A 23,011-nucleotide genomic window follows, 5' to 3' on the forward strand; every position below is an offset into this window, starting at 1 on the left:
CAGCTAGCCTTTTTTTAAACCATAAGACAGTGGAATCAGCTCCAGACACGCTGAAATTGCCTGTAGATTTGAATAATTTTACTAGAAATTTGAAAAAAGTACATTTTAGATAATCGAATGTGTCCACATCAGTCGGGTTTATTTGTTCTGTTTCACTGTGAAAACCTGCACATGATTTTTAAATTGGTTTTGATTGTAGGAAACATACTGTATTGGACATGGGAACATTTTATTGTATTTTACTGCTAATGTTAATAATGAACTGATCTTAAAAAGTCTTATAATGTATTATGTAATTGTAATGAAATGTGCATTTTTAATATATGTTCACCTGCCCAGGGACTGCACATGGAAAGCAACAGTGGCTAAATCTCATGCAAATCATCTTTTCTTTTGTAAGATTAATTAATTTGTTCATGGTTCCTGACAAATAAAGTATGAAAAAAAGTAAGAAATAGATGGGGATCATGAGCTAGATTTGATTACGTAGTGCTTGAAATATCAATGTGTGGATATGAAAATTCACACATACTGAATCTGACTGTTATTTGCCTTTACAATGTTTTGAGGTCATCTGAAACCCAGCAATATTCAGGTTAATTGGGACCTCTTTCCCCACTTACCCTGCCAAAAGGAAAATCTACAAATGTTGTACCTGGTCATTAATATCTGTAAACAACCAAATATTCATATTACAAAAAAAAAAAAAAATCACATTAAACTTTTTTGGCTGCTCCACATTTAAACTAAATATTATAACCCCAATGACTGTGATTTCATTTACAGTAGAATATTTTTTCATTATTCTGTTGTCAAACCCTGAGCAGGCAGTTAGATGCCCATGTACACAGGATACGGTCTTTGTAAGCCCATAGAGAACGTGTAAATGCACCTGCAAACAGAGCAAGTGCCTACAGTCTTTAAGTGCCATCATTTATAGAGGAATGATGCACATGAGCCGCTGTTAAAAAAGCAAAATGTGGAAAAACACATTTAATAACATTTTAAATACAAAATGTACATGTAATGTTCCCCTCCCATTCCATATCATCATTTATAATCACAACATAATACACATATATACAGTTGAGCTGAAAAATTGTCCCTTAAAATACACAAATGTCTTGTGTTTTGTGGTCATAACTTGATGTAATGAGCCAACAAGGATGAAGGAGACCATATGGCACAACAATCTTAACTTCTCAAACATTCAACCACAAAATGTCATAGTGGTAACTGACCTCAATCGTGTTTTATAGTTTAAATAGATGTTAGTTTAATAAGGCAGACACAGTTGGATTAACCGTTATGTGCTGTTCATCATTTTTCGTTTTTTTATTCTTTCCCGCCAGTTGTCTGGAATTGCTTCAAAGTTGGCATTTTTCGAAGCTTTTCCCCTAAAATAAAAAGAGAAAAGTACATAATTAGTAATCACAAAATAAACACATGTTAATTACTGAGATATGACTGGAGGAAGCGGTGCCGTACGTCATGAGCTGCTGATACTTCCATTCCTCTATACTTTTCTTGTTCAGCAGATCTCGATCGTCATCACTCGAACTGCTTTTTTCTTCCTCATCCAGTTCTTTCTGGATACTCTGCCACTTTTTCACCAAAGATGGCATTTTGGTTTTAACTTTCTTAGACTTGGAAAAAAAGAGAAAGAAAAAGATGCAATTAATTGGTGCAATAATATTTTAACCCAGTGTCCGACGGGTGACATTACCTTATTTTTGGTCTTTTTAATTTTCTCTGTGGGTTTGGGTGGAGGAGGTTCTGAGGGTGGTTGGGGTGGAGGCAGTGGAGGCAGTGGAGGCTGTGGTGGCATAGGGGGCTCAGAAGGCACAAGAGGAACAGCTGGCACACCCCAATAAGCAGCCACGGGGATTATCGAAGCTGCAGGAAAGACGCCATTTATCACTGGACTATACTATAGACATGACTTAAATTCAAAATAAGGTAAAGGTACTTTTTGTAACTTGTCTGGAACCTGTTTGTTTCTGCCTAGAATGTTCCACTGTATGGCATTAAACTAATTTATCCCCATGGAGAGGAAAAGGTGATGCTATACAATGAAACATTCCAAAGCAATAATATCACCACAGATACAAAAGACCCTACACCAGAAAAGTTACAGTGCATCTTTGATACTTTTAAAATACATGCAGTTTGCGTACCTGCACTGGCAATAGGTTGAGAGTAACGGATGGGATTGCTTCCAATTGTAACAGTTTTACTTGACTGACCAGCTTTGCGTTTGAGAGTCCTCCCAAAGGCACTTGACTCTACAATCTATTCAAATGAGAAAGAAATAAAAGATTTTAGTGTATTTTGTGTGTAGGTCAAAACAAAAACGGTACGATTTCTTTAATACCCTTGTGTTGGTAATGCCCGGTGGCAGAGGAGGCCCATTGTCCTCCTCTGTGCCAGGGGCCGGAGGTTCCCCATCATCGTCATCCATCTCCATTTCCACCTCCATGATCTCAGAATCACTGTCAGGCAAAGGTGGAGGCGTTGGTGGAGAATCGGGGGGCAATGGTGGGGGGGGTGAACTGCTGAAGAGGGGGGGTGGTGGGGTAGTTGGAAGAGGAGGTTGGGATGAGGTCCACAATGTGCTGGGTTTAGCAGCAGATGATCCTATTTACAGACAAAATGCATAATTTATCAGTTAAATATAGTAACTCATGTAATCTATTCACGTCTGAAGTGTGAAGACTGACCTCCTTTGGCATCCTCTCCCTTGTCCTCCTCTGTAGGAAAGTCCCACTGTGATGCACCTGTCCGCTCGTTCAGATAAAAATACCGCCTGTGTTCTCTAGAGTGGGACAACAGAGATAAGAGGGAAAGGTCTCAGAAACTGAAATCACAACTGTTTGACTGGCATGATACCTTGGGATGTGGGGATAGCAACAAATGGCCAAAAGCCAAAAAAAAGTTCAACTTTTGCCCCCAAGATGGATTATCTTATCACCAAACATTTCTGCTTTACCAAAGCAAAGGGCCTGAAAGTATTTAATAACCCTTCACACCACGGTTGCCCCCAGCTTTTGGGCAACCACTTCTTCCCGGGAGAATAAGAGAGAACAGTGAATAACAGAAAAATTACACACACATGGCACATAAACATTATAAAACATTTGTTCAATCATATAATAACATGAAAGAGATGGTCTGACCTGCTGGAATCCCGTCATAGCTTCATCTTCAGCTTTTATTTGTTCCATCAGACTGGTTGTTTCCAGGGTATCACTCTGTGTGCAGCGCAATCTGGGGCTGAAGTCCTGTAAAATGCAAAGTGCTCCCAGGCCACCAGCCTTCCTAGTATATCCCTCCCTTTTACCAAGTTGTCTACTGGAACCCGAATGAGTCTAAAAGTCTGTTCTAGGGAGTTCCCATCTGTGACATGCATTTATCAAAATGCAGGCTGGCCCAAACTGGAGCCCCAAATATTTGTAGCTCAAACTGCCCGGACTACATCAAACGTGAAGGAGTTTTCTGATTTGCTTTTGAATCCATTCAGACTTGTTAAGCTTCTCCCCAAAGTCATGTAAAAGTCAGCAGTTTCTGCAGTGAAGCAGCTGGTAGTCACAGGTAAGACTTTGGGGACGAGGGGGTTTAAAGGTGTGAAAGGTAAGGAGCGCGTACCTGTCCCAGTGGCAGGACCAGCCTTTAGGTGTGGCGTTAAGTTCGTAATATTTTATGTGTTCAGCAGCTTCCTGCAGCCTGCGGCGTAGATACATCCCATTCAGAGCACCCTCCCTCCAGTCAGCAATCCTTGTCTGGGAAAAAGGAAAAACAAACAATAGGGTATGAAGCCACTGATAAGTATTGTTGTGGTTGTTTTTGTATTAATTAACAATACTCAAATACCGTATCGGCATTTTTTAAATAAACTGATTTTCAAATATATAACCTAAAATATACAGTTGTACGATATCTTCTTACCTCTGTTTGCAGAAGAAGAAGTTGAAAATTTGAGATAGTTTTCTTATTTATCCCTAGAAACTCCATCTTGCTGGTTAAGGTGTTGGCAAGTTCTCCTATCTGAAACTATAATAACTCTGCATAAAGATACAGTCCAATAGACCTGCATAAATGCTATTCTTCTTTTCCGCAATAAAATGTTTCTGAACCTTAAGCTCTGGCGTTTCCACTTCTTCTTTAGCTGAAGGATTTTCTGCATCATCGTCCTCAGGATCGTTAGTCTCCATTTCTTTCTCTTCTCCCTGCACAACTCCATCAATGACTTTTGGGAGAGCTGAAATATAAATAGGATGCTTACACCATGTTGTGCGATTGATTTACACTTCAACTCAAACTGTGGATACCTGTCTCTGTGCTTTCCGGTACGTTAGAACTTCTGCTATTGGAGTCTGGGCTGGGAGCAGCAGGAAAGACAGTTTTCCAGCGTTTCTTCTTGAACAGAGTGCTCCCGGAATTTGTGGCATCTTGACTAGCCTCAGAACAAGGGCTAGAACCCCCAGCACTTCCGTCACCATCTTCAAGGGCTCTCAACTCAGCCTGATAGAGATACCATCTATTAGAATCATTTAACAACAAATTCTGTCTCACCATTTGGCTATACACACTCACTATACTCACTTTTTTTCGCTCTAGAGCCAACTCCAGCTCCACTGTATCTTCCTCAGGCCCTTCAGCGTCTGAGTTATCTGTTGACTGCTTCTTGACAGACACATCTTTCTCACTGAGAGCAGAGTCCTGGTCCAACAACGCCACAGAAGGGGATTCTATGGACCCTCCACCTTCTCCATCAGAATCTAAAGAATGTTCAGTCTCATCTAAACCTTTAAGCAGTCTCTTTCTCCATTTTTCCTCCGCCTCTTTTACTTCAGATGAAATTAAAGGCCCCAAAAGAGTAGCAGCAACTCCACAACGCTCTTCCTCTTCGTTGGCAAGGGCCACGACACTTTCAATAACTTCTTTCTGTAAAATTAAAATGCCAATTTGAAAATCTATATGAAAACTTGGTATAATTACTAGAACACATTTTTTTTTAAAACAGTCCTACTTGAGCTTTAGTCTCCATCAAGGCAGCGTCTTTGGTAGCTGCTTCCTCCGTATGGTGATCATCATGAACCACGGCGTTACCATTAACATCAGAGCTAAGAGAAAAACAAAAAAGTAAAAAACGAATTAATCAAAAATATAAATACATACATTTACAAGATCTATCAAAAGACTTGTAATGCATGCAAAATAGTCACAACAACATTACCTGGTTGGATGTTTTCCAAGACTTTGAACTTGATCAGCCAAGTAATGAGGCAACTCCCAAGACACTTCATTAGTCACTGTATTCCAATAGTAGTAACAGCCAGAGTTGTCGTCCCATACCTCTTGCCAGTCTCCCATTTCAACTCCCACTGCAAAGAGAAATTCATTGTCGTCAATAAATATGTATGTTGGTGAAAGCTGATATTGAGAAAGCTTCTAGCTCTCAGAATAAAGGAAATTACCTCCAGCTAATGAGTCCTGAGTATTGTATTCAAAAGCAGCATCTGCATTTGGTTGTGTTTCGGTACCATCAGATTTATGAGTATTATTCTCTGCTGGTATAGATGCAGTTATATCAGATGCTCCACCATCTGCGGTTGGCTGGGTAGTTATTGCGTCAATTTCCTGTGAAAATAATTACATGTTAATTTAATTTGAAACTACTACAAGTCTGTGTAATCCCTCAATCATCCAGGTATGATAAAAAAAAAAAAATCTATTCTGTCAACTGGACAGCTGTTTTAGAGTGAAGGTGTTAACACACCCATTTGTTTATAGTTTCTGTTAGCTAGGCCTAATGAAGTGTGAACTGTGCATGAGTCATATTTTGCATAGTCATTCAGGCGCCTAATAGCTGCTCTCAAACCTTAGCATACTGTTATCACTATTGTTTTTCTTGTTTTGATTTAGGTCTGGGAATGGAGTCACAAATAGGAGATAAATGATGTCCAAGTCCTCCATTCCTATTCAGAGATGGATTGTGTTTCCTAACAAAACTTCTTAACTTCTATTTCTTTTTTTTTTTGGCTAAGATCAGATATCTGACCAGAACTGAAGAAGGTGCTTAGATGAACAGATAAAATCTTCACTCCAAAACTTCTGTCTAGTTGACAGTATTGAGTTGCTCTTTTGCAAAATCGTCTGCAACTTCTAATCTTCTATTCTAGATATTTTGTAACACAGTTAGATATTGCACACATGTTTGCATAGATTATTGCACTTACAGCCATAAAATCGGCCAAAGTACTATCGATGTCTGCAGACTGGTTGTGTTGAGACGTGACAGGGGCCCGTTCTCCGGCATCTTCATCATCACTATCCTCATAAGCGCCAAGCAAAGACAAACCCTCTGCGCACAACAACAGCCATGATTCATAAGAACAAAAGCACTTGACAGGAAGGTCATATCCACAGTGTTTATGTGTACCTGTGGCCCTAACCGCGGGGGCCTTTGTTTTGGAGTGTCTGTCTCGTAAGAACTTTGGCGCATCCCCGTCTTGTTCATCTGCAAAGAGACTGCGTTAGAATTTTTTGTGTGCATTATTAAAACATCCCCCTAAAACTAAAACCCTTGCTTGAACGAATGAAACAAATATTATTCATCTTACACGAAAACTACATTAGTAATTTAAGACGCTACAGAGATTAGCATTATGCTAGCCGCCACGCGCTAAGCTGAAGCGTACGTCTTACCTTCAGACCCCGAGTGCGTTTCTCCGCTGTTCAAACCGCGGGAACCGGGTGGTGAAAGCTGTAATATTGTCCTCCGACCCACTGCTCCACTCGTAAAACGATTCTTCTTCCCCATTATTATGAGTCAGACGGCCTGATGTGGAGCCGTCAGAGTCGCACGGCTGCGGGCTAGCTCTAGCAGCAGCCACAAAGAAAGCATTAATAAACTTCCGGGTCGCGCTGTCACGTGACCCTGTTGTTTCAGCATGTACTTCCGGGTAATCAAGAGGCTAAATCCGCTGTCAACACCGGTGCTAACAACAGTGCACGGACAGAAAGTAAAAAGTACATGGTGTTCTTTTTATTCCAGAGCTCGTAGCCATGACTGAAAACTGTGTAAAGCCGTTGAGTTTTGACTGTTTGGAGCGTTTAAGGAGTAGCATGAGACGGTAGCCTGAACAGTTGGAACAGTTTGATTTCACGGTAACCAGAGGAGAACCACCCACTGATGTCGGACTATAAGACTCCACCGCAGCCTCCACCGGCGCTGGGACCCTCTGTGACTGCCTCCGGGAGCAGAGCCAGGTCCGTTTCTCCAAAACCAGATACAATGGGAGCTGTAGCATCTCCTGTATTTCACTGGGTTCAAGATGTTGCCGCTGTCACTCTCCACAAGGCTCGGCGGACGTTATTCCAAGCTGCGATCTTGTTCTGCGTCCTGGTGCTTCTGCTGTGGGTGTCCATTTTTCTGTACGGAAGCTTCTATTACTCCTACATGCCCACTGTCAGTTTTTCCACCCCTGTGCACTTTTACTACACCGCAGATTGTGACAGCTCTGAGTCTGCGTTGTGCTCCTTCCCCACAGCCAACATCTCCTTTATGAAGAACGACAGAGACCAGATGATGGTTAACGGGCAGCCCTACCGCATATCTGTGGATCTGGAGATGCCAGAGTCTCCTGTGAACGAGCATCTGGGCATGTTCATGATCAAAATGACTTGCTACACAAAAGGTGGAAAGATTGTGTCATCTGTGGGTCGATCTACTATGCTCCACTATCGATCCAGCCTTCTGAAGATCATGAGTACCCTGCTGTTTTCTCCTCTTCTTTTAAGTGGGATGGCTGAGCAAAAGCAGCTTATAGAGGTTGAACTTGTCTCGGACTACAAAACAAACTCCTATGAACCTATTGTTGGAGCAGTCATTGAGATCCAGTCCAGAAGAGTGCAGATATATTCATCTCAGTTACGTATACATGCTTACTTCACGGGTATTCGGTATGTTTTGTACAATTTCCCTTTGACCTCAGCTGTGATTGGCGTGGCCACCAACTTTGCATTCCTCAGTGTCATCGTGTTGTTCAGCTACCTACAGTTTATATGGGGTGGCATTTGGCCCCCAGAACAGGTGCGGGTGAGAGTGATGATGGGCGACAACAGCCGAATGCAACAGAGGAAGCAGGAAGTCAAGAAACGCATGGAGAGGGAGAGCTCAATGAAAGAGCTCAATTCTCCTAAAGTGGTTGGCCCTATGCACGGATCATCTAGCTCAAATCTAAATGACACGGAGGAAGAGAAGACCCTCTCATTGAGTGAAGATGCTCCCAGCTTTGTGGCACCAGAGACTGCGGGCGAAGCGACTCGTGATGTGAACGTTACAGAGGAGCAAGACGGTGTATTTGAAGGATGCCCACTACCTCAGGAGAGCGAGACCGCGCTGCGCCAGAGAGCTGGGCCCTGGATGAGTCTGTGAACTGGACAGTCTTTCAAAGCCAAAGAGATATAAGCAAATTATAAACAAAAGTATTTAATGTAGAAAATATGTCCTTATTCTTTAAAGCATTTTAGCTTTGGACGGTTACATAGGGCCACCTTAGTTGTGCTCAGTTTGGGCTGACAGCAAAGGGAATGTACGAGGATATGAGACAGTTTAATTTACCAAAACGTTTACTTGACATAATAATGTTTCACCACCAGTCAAATAAGATGAAACTAAAAGTTGGTGTACACATTTATCATTTATTATCATATTAACCAATCAAAAAAAAAACATATGCATTAGTTAATATTTGGATGCATAGGCCACCTCGCATGAATCATATGTTTATCAGTTGTGCTCAGGTTGGGCTGACATCAGAAGGAATGCACAAGGATATGAGACATGTTTTTAATAAGCTTTAAGTTACCAAAATGTTTACTCGTGTTACTAACATAGCAAATTTGTTACATTTGTCACAGCTCCTTCCTGTTTTACTGTTTTATTCTTGTTTGTTTTAATACCACAGACTTTAGATAAGTGTCACGACACGACATGCCACATTCCTACTGAAATGGACTCAATGTTCTTGCCCGTAGAATTCCATAGAAAGTGTCCTAGTCATTTATTTTGGTTATTCTCTGGCATCATGTAAATGTTTGAATATTGTGAATAATCAAATATTGACATTCCTAGCTCACAGACAGAGACAGTTCTGGTTCAAGTTTAATCGGCAAAGTCCGAACGGGCATCATGCTAATAAAGTGGTTATTGTTACGTTGGTTTAGTGGTATAGCTGCAACAGTGAGACGGGTATTGAAAGCAGATTTCACGCAAAGATGTCTTGTGATGCAGTCTCACAGAGGGACTCAGAGCTCAATTTGATTTGGCAGAAATTCCCCCAATAATCTCAACAGTGTTTTTATTAAATTACCAGGAAAAAAAAGAAACGCCACAGGGGTGTGAAGTACAGGATGTTTAGCTAGTGTTGGGTCCACTGTATGGAACTGGTCTAACTGCCTGGGCATAAGAAATACATGGCAGATTGAAGGAATAATTAGCCAAAGAAGTTATGTATTCAACCTGCTACAGCTCACATCCAACCTTATTACATAAAATCTCTGCAGATTTGAAAAGAAATTGTCGATATAGTCATGATCGTGACAGGCCTACTCTTTTCATTCCAATGAGGCACTCCCTGTTTTACTGTATGTACTTTATTTATGAAAAGTATTTAAGAAGTGTTCAGTGTGACTTTATTATTACTTTGATACAGGTGATTGGAACGTGGATGTGAAATGAGCTGATTTCAGAGAGTTTATAAGATTGGTCTAGCAAAAAACGCTATTTATGTTCTGTCACATGGTAATACCACTAAAAATAATCTAAATAAAAGGCTAGGTCTGTTTAAAATGTTTATCAAGTGCAAATATTTTTGAACACGATTTACCACAATAATGTTTCACCACTGAAAAAAGACAGAAAATGTATATGTTCGTTTAGACTAGAGATGGGATGATCAACAAGAATATCACTTATCGTAAAAAGGGTTGACCATATTCGTTCTTGGGACTTTTTAAGTAATTGTGATAATCGCCAACAAAGATAATCACCATTACATCATCAGAATGTGCAGAAAAAAAACTACTTCTCCCTAAAACTAATTCTCACTGTTATTTTCAGTTATAATTAGGCCTGTCTTTATAATTACTATATTGACTTATAAATATAGTTACATGGAACAATATATTTTTTTGGGTTCAGTATTTATTATGGTACTTTTTCTTAGTACTAGTTGGGAACTTTTTTTTTTTTTCCTGTTCTACAATTAGATTTAAGCTGTGGACGGTTAAATTAATCACTTCTATGACTCATTATAGACACAACCTAACTACCAAAGAGTTTGTTTAGTGCTGTTTGTGTTTTTTAACCCTACAGTTCATTTAGAATAATTTTTTGGGGATATTTCTACTTCAGGGTTGTTGCTTCGGTGGCAATTAGTTTCAATATTATCGTTTATCGTCTATATTTACTTAAGCAATACAGTATATCGAACTTCAAAATATGTTCTCGTGACAGGCTTAGTTATAACAAAGTACAATTTTATAACAGTTGTTTAAATATGGGACCTATTCATAATATTAAAATTATAATTATTCATATCTAGAACATGTTTAAACTGTCAACCACTTTAATAATTATTGTGATATAATCGTTAATTGGAATTATTTTGGTCATGATAGTTGTGACTACTGCCTCGTTTACACCATAGACTGAACATATAAATAATCTTTATACAGTCTATGGTTTACACTAGAGATAGAGCGATATTTGCACTTTTTCGCAACAGCTTTCAGACTTAAATCTCCAGCAGAGGCCGATATTTGGTTTAGGTTGACCCAGTGCATAAATATTACAAGTAAAGCTTTATTTGAACATCTTTGTGAGAGATTACTGCACAAAATGTAACTACACTGTCCCATTATCCAGACTGTAGTAAAAAAAAAAAGATTGTGGGTGAGTTTGTAGTCAGTTTAAATGTTATCGTTTGAGGAAAATAACCAAAATTGTCTGTAATTATCAGCAGAACTTATCGGCCAATCGGTATCGGCTGTGACCATAAAAAAATAATAATAATACAACAATATCGACCGATCTCTACTTTACATTTATCTCACTTTACGATAAACCAAATTGTAATATAAAGCATGTATTCCTTTGTTAATATTTGGACGTGACATTGGGTTTTTTCCAGTATCACATTATGAAAAAGACTTTAAAGCCCATGAGCTCTTATTGAATCTCAGTAGAGGAGATATTATGGGCCATTAGCCACATTTTTCAATGCCACAGACTCACTGTGAAATAAATAATGCATTGATGGTGATAGAGCATCTACTAATTGAATTTAACCCTCGGTCGTTTGGAGTTTTGCCTCAGTAGGTACTCTCAGTCTGTAAAGATCATTGTCTTACCCAAATGTTTCAGTAAATATGTAGGTTATGTTCATTGTCTAAATCTATATAAACTATTCTGTGCTTATTTTGCCATAATGATTTCTTTACCATATATGGTTCAAATACCATGGCCCCGCTCCTCAGCATACCCAGACCTGCATGCCCAGTTTTGAGTGGGCCACTTGAGAGGTGTTTTGAGCTGTCTGTCAGACCGTTCTGTCTCATAGGCCATAGCAAAGGCTGTTTAAGAGTTCTGTGTATCTTCATTGTGGTGGTCCTCCTCTGTTACCTCCGCACTGTTCTCACTGGTCACTTTTGATGTGTCTTCTTCAGTGTCAGGGTCGGGACAGTCTGCCCACCGTCCCACTCTCTTCACACCTTCACTTACTGCTGGAGCGTTCACACACGGGTTGTGGTCATAAATAATAAGTTTTAACCCTTCCATGTGAGATAAATTTGGGAAGTAGCGTATTTTGTTTCGATCCACGTCAATAACAGCAAGACAGTGCATTTCTAACAACACTGGTGGGAATTCTGTTAACTGGTTCCCAGCGAGCCAGATGCTTTTCAGCTCCTGTAGTCTTCTTAGATCTTCTGGTAAACTGCGGATCTGGTTGTAACCCAAGTGCAGAGTTTTTAGATTGGAAAGCTCACAAATTACCTTGGGGAAAACAGTGAAGCAATTAGTCTCCAGCCACAAAGTATTGAGTTCTGTGAGATTTCTGAGTTCAGAGGGGAGGCTGTACAGCCTGTTGTTTCCCAGGTAAAGGATGCTCAGCTGGGGCAATGAGCAAATGGCTTCAGGGAACTCTTCAAAACAGTTAAAGTCCAGGGCCAGGAGCTGCAGATTCCTCAGGCCCTGTAGGACAGAGGGGAGGCTGCTGAGTTTGTTGTTGCTGAGATAAAGCTTCAGGAGTTCTTCAAACACACAGGTGGAGGCGGGCAGGCGCCGCAGCTGCCGACTGCTTAGGTCCAGTGTCCGATCCAGTGGCATTTCCTTCAGCTCTCCCACTAAGAACTGCTGTATGCGTTCAGAAGGGATGAAGGTAATGATGCCTCGCATGGTGTTCCCCATCTCTATTTACAAGTAGGTGTCAGATCATGCCTCTTTAAATAAAACAGTGTAACACACCATGATTACAACCTTAAAAAACTTAAATGAAGCTGAATCTAAATTTTAATAATGTAAATAATAATTATCATAATTTCAAAGCACTTACTTTCATCTTGCTGATGCCATGACTTCCAAAACCAAGACATTTGTTTACTCAGCCTAATGAGATGAGAGTGAGGCTGTAGTCTCTGGACAGATCGTCTCTGTGCGGCGACTATCTCTCTGAGGCTCTCGGCTTTGTCCTGACTTTTCAGGGCGATGGCAACCACAGGCTGCTTTCTCCTCCCCGTTTGTGCCAAATGAGTTCCCCCTCCTCGGCCCATGGCAGAGGTGAGGAAGAGACAGATAAGTGATCTGTTGAATAGGCAGAAGAATAGTTTTAAATCAGTTTTAAATCAGTTATACTCAGTGTACTTGTGCTGGACCATCACGTCATTTAAACATTTTGTAATCTGTAATTCAACAAAAATTAGAATGTAAAAATCAGCACTGCCTTTGCTCCATAAAGAGTGTATGTATATAGAGGTATATGGAAGTTTTATTAAAGCAGACACACTGATTTCCATGTTAAACTTTTGTAGCTTTTTTGTAGTTAATTATTGATACATTTAATGGTATTGTGGCCTATAGGTTAAATATTTTCACACATAAGGCATTGGAAAGTATTTCATTTTCCTTATCTGAGTCCTGTTTTCTGTTGACAGACAGCCTGCTCAGGCACATATCCACCTTATCTGCCTCCAGCCTCCAGCAGACACCAACAACATGGACCAATGCCAAGTTGGCATTAAAATGTCAGCAAAACTAACAGGACATAGTAATGTAGTTTTACTTTGTGGAACCTTAAATCTGCTTCAAGGTGTTCAGTTTTAACTGTTGTAGTAGTAATTCCCTGTAGCCCAAATAATCAGTGGGAAATGTCACTAAAATAATAATATTTCAACAAAAAATCACTTAGTGCTGTCCTGCTCCTAATATTTGTAACGGAAGTACTCCGCAGGTTGAAGGTCAGAGTGCAAAGGGGTTTTTTTTACTCAGAGCAGCCATCTTGGATCTAATGCTAAGAAGAGAAATTGATGTGGTAAGTTTGTGCGTTTTTTCTTATTGTTTGATGCCTGTGTAATTCAGCTGTACATGCAGTTAGAGCCTTTTATCCCCGGGTTTTGTCCCGGTACAGTCGGCGTTAGCTCGGCCTCGTCCCGCTGCGGCTCCTGTAGACGGATCGTGCACAGACGGATCGTGCAGACGCTCAGCTGACTGTGGACAGGGGCCTACAGGAGCTCACTGCAGTGACAGCTGTGTGGGGTTTATTCTGGGCTTATTCTGGGTTTATTCGGGGTTTATTGTTCTCAGAGCTGTTACTTACAATCATCATTTTAGCGGGGTTTATTTTCTAAGCTCACATAAACTTTAACTTAGCTTGCTAATGCTAGCCCTGGTGCTAGCTAAGTAGCCTTTTAGCATTTATGTTGGATAAATGTTTTAATAAGTGAAACGTTATGTTTTTGTATAAAACATATTTAAGCAAGATAAGAGCTTGATTTATTTTCTGACATTAACTTGCTTCGTTTTTTTAAACTTGACGCTGCTCAAGGAAAAGTCGTGTTATTGTTTTGAAAGTTCAGTCCATTTCATCACATATTGGATCTGTTAGCCTCATGTTAAACCAATGGAGACTTTAAGATGCTAAATACTACACTTCCATTCATTTAAAAGTACTGTAGCATCACAGTGAGACATGTGTGACTCCCAGCAGTGACCCTCAGCCTGTCCACGGCTCTTTGTTTACTTTAGTCCAGAGCTCTACATTTGAGGTTAGTTTGACTGAACAGATGAGGTTAGTTTGACTGGACAAACATGCAACACGTCCACTGAGATGCATTTGCAAATATAATGTAAAAATATAATGATAATGAAAATGAAAAAGTGATTATGACATGATAATCTATAGTACATGTGAAGCATATTCACACACACTCTAGAACTGCTGTATTTATTTTATAAATTTAAAACCTCTAAGTATAAAGATGGAATTTGCAGATGGAATTTGAATTATGATGAAGCTGGTTGGTCTTTTTTAAATCTATTCTCAACAAATTTTTCTACAGGAGGCAAAAGGCATGTTTGGTGCTAGGAAAAAATTTCCTGATTTTGTCGAGGTTGTCGATAACGACTTTACAGATGACGGCATGTACTACAACCAGCAGTCCATGTTTCCCCATCGGACAGACAAAGACGTGAGTATCTTCTTCATTCATGTGTTCTGTGGAGGATGAATTTCAAACTTACATTTCTTCTTGTTCTCTGATATCCTGAAGATGCTGTCCTCTCCCTCACCGTCGTCATCGAGCCAGCTGTCACAGCTTGGTGCCAGTTTGTACGGTGCACAAAGTAAGTTGTCTCTCTGTTACATTTTGACACCTGTGATATTTACATAGCTGTTAATGCTAATGTTTACTGATGATGTGTGTAGTTTAAACCCGATGTAACGATCTGCTGTGCTTTCATAATCTTCTTTTTCTCAGCAGGTGCACTTGGCTTCTCGGTAAGGGGTATGGGCAACAGTACACCTCAGTTAAACCGAAATCTTACTCAAGGCAACCAGTTACCAAGTCATATCACCCCCACAACAGGGGTCCCAACCATGTCCCTCCACACACCTCCATCACCAAGCAGGTACAGATATCTATCTATTTGAATAAATCAGGGTCAGTTTAGATGCATCACTAAACATTACCTACTACTCATGTGATTATGGAAAATAGGGGGACTTTGCCAATGAACAGGAACATGTTAAATCACTCACAAGTTGGTCAAGGCCTTGGGATCAGTGGCAGAACCAACAGTATGAGCAGCTCCGGACTTGGAAGCCCGAACCGTAGCTCCCCAAGTATCATCTGTATGCCCAAGCAGCAGCCAGCACGCCAGCCCTTCACCATTAACAGGTAACATCGTTGTGCCACGCTGCTCAATGAATGTAAAATTAAAATGATTCTAACTGAATTTTTCCTGTGCATAGCATGTCCGGTTTCGGAATGAACCGCAATCAGGCTTTTGGGATGAACAACTCATTATCTGGAAGCATCTTCAATGGCACAGGTTTGTCTGACTCTTGCACACAATGTATATTCTCATTGTTTATTTGAGGTAAATTCTTTTAATTGTGATATTTATACAGATGTAAGTGAAAACATTACGGGTCTAGATCTGTCAGATTTCCCAGCATTAGCAGATCGGAGTAGAAGAGAAGGGACTGGAAACCCATCGGCAGTGCTCAGCCAGCTGTCGGGTCGGGCTCCTTATGGTAACTGAAAACGTTTATTACCCGCTATATTTTTAAACAAGCCCTTTGTTAATCTGTAATCTATACCCTGTACATTCAAGTTGGCATGGTGACAAAACCCTCCACTGATCAAACACAAGATTTTTCTATCCACAATGAGGACTTCCCAGCACTTCCTGGTCCAAACTATAAAGACCCTACGCTAAACAACGATGACAACAAAAATGTATGTTTCTTTTCCCTTTGTCCTTATGAGCTTAGACACTAAGTGCTACAAACTGTGTGTTTTAAATACTCCTTAGAATTTAAATGTCACAACCAAGAACACATGTAACACCGATGGACCAAAGTTCCCTGGAGACAAGCCGGTGTCAGTTCAGAACAACAACAACCAGAAGAAAGGCATTCAGGTGTTGCCTGATGGTGAGCTGAGGCTGTGTATTTCCTGCTGTATCTGCTGTGAGAGTGTGATGTACACTCTGTGAGAGGTTAAAGCTCTGTATTATTCTCCTGGTAGGTCGGGTGACAAACATTCCCGCGGGAATGGTGACAGACCAATTTGGGATGATCGGCCTGCTGACTTTTATCCGTGCCGCTGAGACGGATCCAGGCATGGTTCATCTGGCATTAGGAAGTGACCTCACAACCCTAGGGCTTAACCTGAACTCACCTGAGTATGACAACCGTTCACTACTCATTAAAATTTTACTAATTATGACTGCAATTAGGGGGGGAAATTATTGCATTTTTTTTCTAACAAGCATGCTTATGTTGCATTTTACACTAACTCGTCCAGGACCATTAACATTAGAGGCTGAAATATGAACAGCTAAACTAATAAAAATCCATGTATTTCGAAACCTGTTTATAGAGATCTAAACGACAAAGTTACAAAGCTCTTTTTGTAAAATCATTGCAGCTTTTTGCGATTTTTATAATTGTGCCAATCCAATCCAGCCCTGCTCCAAGTCGCATGTTGTAAATGATGAGTGTTCTACAGTTCTAGCTGTTGTGTGTCAGGCCACAGAACAGATCAAATGCTTTTAAAACACTAGGTTTTATTTGGCTCTTTTTACCTTCACAGAAATCTATACCCAAAGTTTGCCTCTCCGTGGGCATCAGCGCCTTGTCGACCTCAGGACATTGGTAATGTTTTAATAAGTATTCCCATGTCTGCATTCTAAGTTTGGTTGTTAAAACTGTATAGTTTTACCACAAATATTTGGTATATTTTGTTTTTTTCAGACTTTCATGTCCCATCTGAGTACTTAACCAATATCCACATAAGAGACAAGGTACTTATATATGAATATTTTTAGCAACAAAACCAAAAAAGTACTTTAACAAAAACAACTCTGAAGAGAGATAATACTTGTGTTGCTCCTCCAGTTGGCTGCTATTAAACTGGCTCGATATGGGGAGGACCTGCTGTTCTATCTGTACTACATGAATGGAGGAGACCTACTGCAGCTTCTGGCAGCAGTTGAGCTGTAAGTAACCGGCTTACACTAGACACTGTGAGGTTTTCTGAGTTCACCTAATAACTTTATGCTTTAGCTTTAATCGGGACTGGCGGTACCACAAAGAGGAAAGAGTTTGGATAACAAGAGCACCTGGCATGGAGCCCACCCTGAAGACCAACACTTATGAGAGGGGAACATACTACTTCTTTGATTGTCTTAACTGGAGAAAAGTAGCCAAGGTATGTTCATATATTTAATATATATTTAAATATTTAATGTCTTTTTTTTGTATCTCATTAAATTGTGTTGCAGGAGTTTCATCTTGAGTATGACAAACTCGAAGAGAGACCTCATGTGCCAACAGCGTTCAACTACAACCCAGCACAGCAGGCCTTCTAAGGCCGACCAGTCCAAAGGCCTCTGCTGATGTGCACACGAGTCTGGCCCCTGCGCGGTGGGGCAGTTTACAGTTTGGTTTTACCCCTGGGGGATGCTATAGGGCTGTTTGACTGCAGAAGCTGTGGCCACGGTCAGATTGTCCAGCCTTTTCCATTTACATGCTGCCCAAACACCAACATTTGTTCTGATTTGATCTTTTCTGTTGCTCCTGTGATCCGTCTGGTTTCCAGCAGGGTCTGTGATGTTTACATCTGAGTTTGTTGCATTTTTTTTTTTCTCAAGGACTCTCCACACAAGGCTTAGGCCTGATTTTAAAAACTCTTGAGACAAGCAGGGAAATCAAACTCCTCTCAGACCATAAGTAAAAGTGGAGAGACATGCAGTGTCTATTGTTGCACTTTGTTTAGTAATAAAAGAACACAACATTTGTTTGTGCTTTTTTATGTTGACACTCCCAAAAATCTTTGTTCAGGGAGTTCAGAACATAATTCATTGCATGATTTTTCTTACATTACCTTTATACAATGCTTCTTCTCCAGGGCGGACTCCTCAGACCTGTGTTTGTTCTGTGTGGATTAGGCGTATATCAGAATACATTCGTTTTCACACACGTGACGTTGTCTGCTGAAAGAGGTAAAACCGTTTGCCTCAGATCAAGCTAAACTTTCCAGTCTTTGTTAAAGTTTTTGTAAGAAATGTGTAATGTAAATGTTTGATTTTTGCATCACATAATTTAGTATGTACAGATATGTATATATGAGCGCTCTATATAAATATATGTATGTACATATATATTGACATCTATTTTGGAAGAAATTTGCCCTGCCTTGTTACCTAGTTTTTATTGGGTGAGCATGGTGCAATATGTAGATGTTATTTCTTGACCTGGTGGGCAGAGTGTCACTTGGCACTGTGGGCACTTACAGATGTACGAGATTTATCAAGGTTTGCCTAAAAAGGTTAAGTGAAAGCTGTTTAAACAGCTCTGGCAGCATTTCATTGGATGAGGAAACTGACTGAAGAGATAAAGATGAGACCAATCTTGTACTTTCTGAAGTTTTCTTTGTATTAAAGATGAAAATGCTTTACTCACATGATTTTTCTATTTCATTTAATCACAAACAGAAATCTGTTAAAAATGCATTTATTATTTTAGATTTGGAATGACTGAACATACAAATGTAGACCATTACTGACGTCAGCACAGTCACATTTACACGACTTGTGCCAACAGAACATGTATGAGCATGTATTAAGATATTCAAATGTTCAACATCTGTTAGAACCAAATGGCACAAATGAGACATAAAATTAAATCAAATAAAATAAAAGTATGAACCTCTGATTAGCAGCAGCTGCTCAGTTTGACCCTGCGCCCCTCACATCACATAACCTTCTACTGTAAAGTGCGCAGGTCTTGAAATGCTACAGTAAAACAATTTTATAAAAAGCCAAGTTCATGGAAGTGACATTATCAAAGTTTGGGTTACACAAACAGTGTGTAACATGTACACATACTGTAATTAAGTACATTCTAATAGCTTTTTCACATTTATATTTTAACAACAAAGGACCCCCTTTGTCATGGTTTTGGCAACAAAATGCTGGTTTAACCCTTGTAGTAACATTTATGATGTCAACATTCAGGTCATTTTGAAGTTTCAGGAACAGTTGAGCTGCTTGAATGTTCTGCTTTGGAGGCTTCTGTTGAAGAAAAAGTTGTTTAGAAAAAGATTTTCCTCTGAAAAAAAGTCATGCAGTGAGTCAGTGCATTATTAAAAACCACACGATGGAGCACCTTTATCTTTCTTCTCCTGAGTCTCTTCTGCTGCCGTCTTGTCGGCTCTGAAGAATATCCTGGCACTGCTCAGGGAGAAGTACAACAGCTCAAACTCCTGCAGGACAGAAACATGGAAACTCTATAAGTCTGAGGTTCTACATTTAAAATACACACTGTGCAAATGGAATACCTGAAGGTAAACATCTAAATACACACTGCAAATATAATACCTGGAGATAAACGTCTAATCTCTTCTGTGTGAGGTTCATTGTCTGTAATAGTTTTTCGTCCTGACTAGTCGCCTGGACGCTCTGCTCCTTCACCACAGCGCTCATTTCCTTCTTGTATTTATCTCTGACAGAATGAAACCAGTGCAGTGAGTCGAACTCCAGGTACTGGTCCAGCAGCTTCAGAATGTAGGCCACACCTGAGACACAACAGCCTCTCATGAGATCAGGATTTTCACACAGGAGTTATCGATCCTCATCCATTTACCCATCGCAAAACCGTCGTCTGTAAAGGCCGCTCCGGTTTTATTTTTCTTGTTAAGTTTCTCTTTGCAGCTGATGGAATGCTCAACAAAATTCACAGTCTAAAACATAAAATTACCTTATTTTTGAACACGGATTTAAAGGGCTCATATATGAAACAAAACAACTTCAGGTCTGTTTTTGATGAGGAAAGAACATTATAACATGGCTTAAATCTCACAAGAGTCAATTATGTGGAATATAGGACCTGTAAATACAAAATTTTAATCCCTTCAGAATGGTATAAAACGTAAATTACCAGAGGAGGTACGATCATGTAGAAGTTCCTCAGATGCATGTTTTTTGCACTGCGAAACTCCGGTGCAAACACTGCCACCAGCATCTTGAAATACTCCGTCCCCTCGGCAGAATTACTGGTCAGATCTCCCAACACGGAATCTAGAACACTGGAAAATGGAAAATTTCAAGACCTCACATTTCCAACACCATTAAAGCAGATCTAATGTGCTTATGTCTGTTATGTAGTTACACTTTATGACACTATAGCTATAATTTGCACATTTTAAATCGCAATATGCATCTAAAACAACTATAACATGGATAAAGGCTCTGAAAAGTAAATTTTTGCATAATAAGTCTGCTTTAATAACACAGATTTAATGTGCCAGGGTGTAGCGCCCCCTTTAGACATAAATATAAAACTAGAAAAGCAGCATGTTGACGTCTCTTATACGTTTGCTCTCAGTACCTAGCAGCTCTCTGGGTTTCGGCAGACAATCCCTCTTCCTTTACCAGCTCCTCAAAGTTTACAATATCCTCCAAATCCGGGACAAACCTGGAAATATTGAGGTACAAAATAAACGTCATGAAACTATATCATAAAAAGAAGTGACAAACCAGCACAGACGAGTTTGAAGTCTCTTATTAACCTTATGGCGCTGCTGCAACAGTGGAGCCCTCCTGAACGGATCATTCGTACATAACCCATCGCATTACCTGAGAAAAACATTTAAAATTAAAACAGCAGGCGGGACACTCAAGATCATTTCTGTCAGACTGACATTAAAAGGTCCTATATCACACAAAACTGATTCTTGTAGCTTTAAGTCGTGTTATAACGCCGTTTCGTCCTCAAAAACAGACCTGGAGTTGTGTTTTGTTTCATTCACACACGTTTGAGTAACACTTTATCATTACCGTAAATTTCGGACTATAAGCTGCTACTTTTTTCCCACACTTTAAACCCCGTGGCTTATACACCAGCGCGGCTAATTTAAAGATTTTTACTGCCTAACAGCCACTGGAGGGTGCTCTAATAGTAAATGCAAAAGTGAGACATGGGGAAAGATTATGAACTGATGCTTTTCAGACAGTAAAAAAAAAAAAAAAAAAAAGCGTTTCCTAAATTAAAACAAAAAAACCTTCTGTGTACCATCTTTCTGTGTAAATATCACATGTTACAACACAAAGACCTGCGGCTTATAAATGTACAAAATTGATTTTCTTTTCAAATTTAGCTGGTGCGACTTATATTCAGGTGCGCTCTATAGTCCGAAATTTACAGTAGTCTGTCTACATTAGGATTAGGACAATAAGCAATAATACTGTTCATCGTGATAAAAAGGGTCGACAATAATTATTCGTGGGACATTTTATATAATCGACAACAAAGATAATCAACATTATATCACCAGAATGTGTAGAAAAAAAGCTACTTATCCACAGAGGAGTCGACAGGGGGGACAAAGGGCTGTGTTTGTCCGGGGCCCAGAATTAGGCCCTTTCTCTATTAATTTGTATTACGGGGGGCCCATGTGAGGCGTACTGCCCCAGGCCTCCAAATTTCAGTCGACGGCCCTGCGCATCCATAGTATTCTCTGTTATGGTTCTAATTATTCATATCCATAACAACTTTAATCATTATTGTGATATAATTGTTAACCGCAATTATTTTGGCCGTGATAATAGTCACACAAAATTTCAATATCGTCCCACACCAGGTCTACATCTCCAAAGCTCAAAATGCTCTGTTCCACCTTGTGATGTCATGAGGCGGTAGCTTAAGTTAACGGCTACCTTTTAGTTTTCGTTTAGTAGAGACTGGCAATTCAAGGGCTGAAAAGATCCAAATGATTCTAGTGAAGGTGTGTGGGGTTTAAAAACACAGTGGAGCACTTCCTGTATCACCATGTGACGTGTGGAACAGAGTGTTTTATATTTGAGAGAAGAACGCAGCCTAAATATGCAGGTGTGTTTGTGTGTTAAACATGTGTGAATGAAACAAAACACAACTCCAGGTCTGTTTGTGATGAGGAAACAACTTTAGAACATAGTTTAAGGGCCAATATTACACTGTTTTCTGATCTAACTATAACCTCACCAATCTGGCTGATGAGTTGTCTGAACTGGTCCAAGTAACTCTGGCCGTCAGGTGTAATACCGAGTTTCCTTATGCCGCGGTTAAACTTCTCTGCTCGTTCAAACGGATACTACCAAAAGAAAGGACAGAAGTTGGACAAAATATACTGAACAACATACTGTCAGAATATATCAGCAGTGTCGAGAAGTAACTAAATACGTTTGCTGGAAATGTGTACTCAGAATACCAATTTTGAGTAACTATTCTGGTACAGTTACTCTTTCATTAGGTGGTGTTCAGGGTACAGCTGCTACTTAAATCTAAGGGATAGATCACGATATTTGATCACACAATTTTGGCTTCAAACTGCACAGAATTACTGACAAAAAATGGTGAGGCCTGTGATTTTATAAGTTATAACATGAAAAAAGTTAATTAAATAAAACATTTTTTTTGACAAAGCAAAGGGTGGATACTGGTAGGATTTAAATATAAAATATATACCGGTTAAAAAAAAAAAGTAGTACATTTTGTTTTGTTTTTCCTTTACTAGTTAATTCCATATATCTTGCTTTGTATATTTGATATTATTTGTATGTATATAAAATGTAGAAAGTTGTACAAAAAAAGAAAAAAAAAAATTGAATAAGAGGCTGTGTCCAAATATTTGACTGGGTTATGGATAACTTTTAAAATAATCCTCTTCTTTAATTTTAAACCAG

The 23,011-nt window shown here is 39.7% G+C and overlaps 5 protein-coding genes across 7 annotated transcripts in view; 2 read left to right on the forward strand and 3 right to left on the reverse strand.

The window, feature by feature from the left end:
* Positions 1-966: 966 nt before the first annotated feature.
* Positions 967-6,913, reverse strand: fnbp4 (formin binding protein 4). 2 transcript variants are annotated; one of them, XM_033967636.2, is made up of 17 exons: positions 6,709-6,913; positions 6,443-6,520; positions 6,240-6,364; positions 5,478-5,640; positions 5,237-5,384; positions 5,030-5,123; positions 4,603-4,944; positions 4,329-4,521; positions 4,134-4,258; positions 3,946-4,050; positions 3,646-3,779; positions 2,721-2,815; positions 2,375-2,637; positions 2,178-2,292; positions 1,727-1,896; positions 1,489-1,646; positions 967-1,397 (listed from the first exon to the last, which is right to left on the reverse strand). In XM_033967636.2, the coding sequence occupies exons 1-17, from the start codon at positions 6,821-6,823 to the stop codon at positions 1,307-1,309; spliced, it is 2,514 nt and encodes an 837-aa protein (XP_033823527.1). In that variant the 5' UTR covers positions 6,824-6,913; the 3' UTR covers positions 967-1,306. The 2 variants fall into 2 exon arrangements, with proteins under 2 accessions (XP_033823527.1, XP_033823529.1); XM_033967638.2 differs by lacking the exon at positions 3,946-4,050 and having other exon boundaries at positions 980-1,397.
* Positions 6,914-6,969: 56 nt separating this feature from the next.
* On the forward strand, positions 6,970-9,838 carry LOC117371956 (seipin-like). The gene has a single exon (XM_033967644.2). It carries the CDS (start codon positions 7,196-7,198, stop codon positions 8,438-8,440), a length of 1,245 nt encoding a protein of 414 aa, XP_033823535.1. The 5' UTR covers positions 6,970-7,195; the 3' UTR covers positions 8,441-9,838.
* Positions 9,839-11,253: 1,415 nt separating this feature from the next.
* lrrc10 (leucine rich repeat containing 10) lies at positions 11,254-12,475 on the reverse strand. The gene has a single exon (XM_033967596.2). The coding sequence runs from the start codon at positions 12,473-12,475 to the stop codon at positions 11,645-11,647; it is 831 nt and encodes a 276-aa protein (XP_033823487.1). The 3' UTR covers positions 11,254-11,644.
* A 1,048-nt stretch (positions 12,476-13,523) lies between these two features.
* cnot2 (CCR4-NOT transcription complex, subunit 2) lies at positions 13,524-18,747 on the forward strand. 2 transcript variants are annotated; one of them, XM_033967640.2, is made up of 15 exons: positions 13,524-13,595; positions 14,623-14,751; positions 14,833-14,905; positions 15,040-15,190; positions 15,280-15,459; positions 15,534-15,613; positions 15,693-15,818; positions 15,899-16,023; positions 16,100-16,220; positions 16,315-16,471; positions 16,882-16,943; positions 17,043-17,092; positions 17,187-17,287; positions 17,355-17,499; positions 17,573-18,747. In XM_033967640.2, exons 1-15 carry the CDS (start codon positions 13,572-13,574, stop codon positions 17,657-17,659), a joined length of 1,611 nt encoding a protein of 536 aa, XP_033823531.1. In that variant the 5' UTR covers positions 13,524-13,571; the 3' UTR covers positions 17,660-18,747. The 2 variants fall into 2 exon arrangements, with proteins under 2 accessions (XP_033823531.1, XP_033823532.1); XM_033967641.2 differs by having other exon boundaries at positions 15,043-15,190.
* Positions 18,702-23,011, reverse strand: part of washc4 (WASH complex subunit 4) — a 124,659-nt gene continuing 120,349 nt past the window's right edge. Inside the window, exons 26-33 of the mRNA XM_033967633.2 lie at positions 22,311-22,419; positions 20,860-20,926; positions 20,679-20,765; positions 20,229-20,376; positions 19,935-20,031; positions 19,670-19,866; positions 19,458-19,554; positions 18,702-19,363 (exon numbers count right to left, since the gene is read on the reverse strand). Of these exons, the coding sequence (XP_033823524.1) occupies positions 19,308-19,363; positions 19,458-19,554; positions 19,670-19,866; positions 19,935-20,031; positions 20,229-20,376; positions 20,679-20,765; positions 20,860-20,926; positions 22,311-22,419 (858 nt within the window). The 3' untranslated portion in view covers positions 18,702-19,307. The remainder of the gene's footprint in view (positions 19,364-19,457; positions 19,555-19,669; positions 19,867-19,934; positions 20,032-20,228; positions 20,377-20,678; positions 20,766-20,859; positions 20,927-22,310; positions 22,420-23,011) is intronic.

This window comes from Periophthalmus magnuspinnatus, chromosome 6, assembly GCF_009829125.3.
Source record: "Periophthalmus magnuspinnatus isolate fPerMag1 chromosome 6, fPerMag1.2.pri, whole genome shotgun sequence".
NCBI classification, from domain to species: domain Eukaryota; kingdom Metazoa; phylum Chordata; class Actinopteri; order Gobiiformes; family Gobiidae; genus Periophthalmus; species Periophthalmus magnuspinnatus.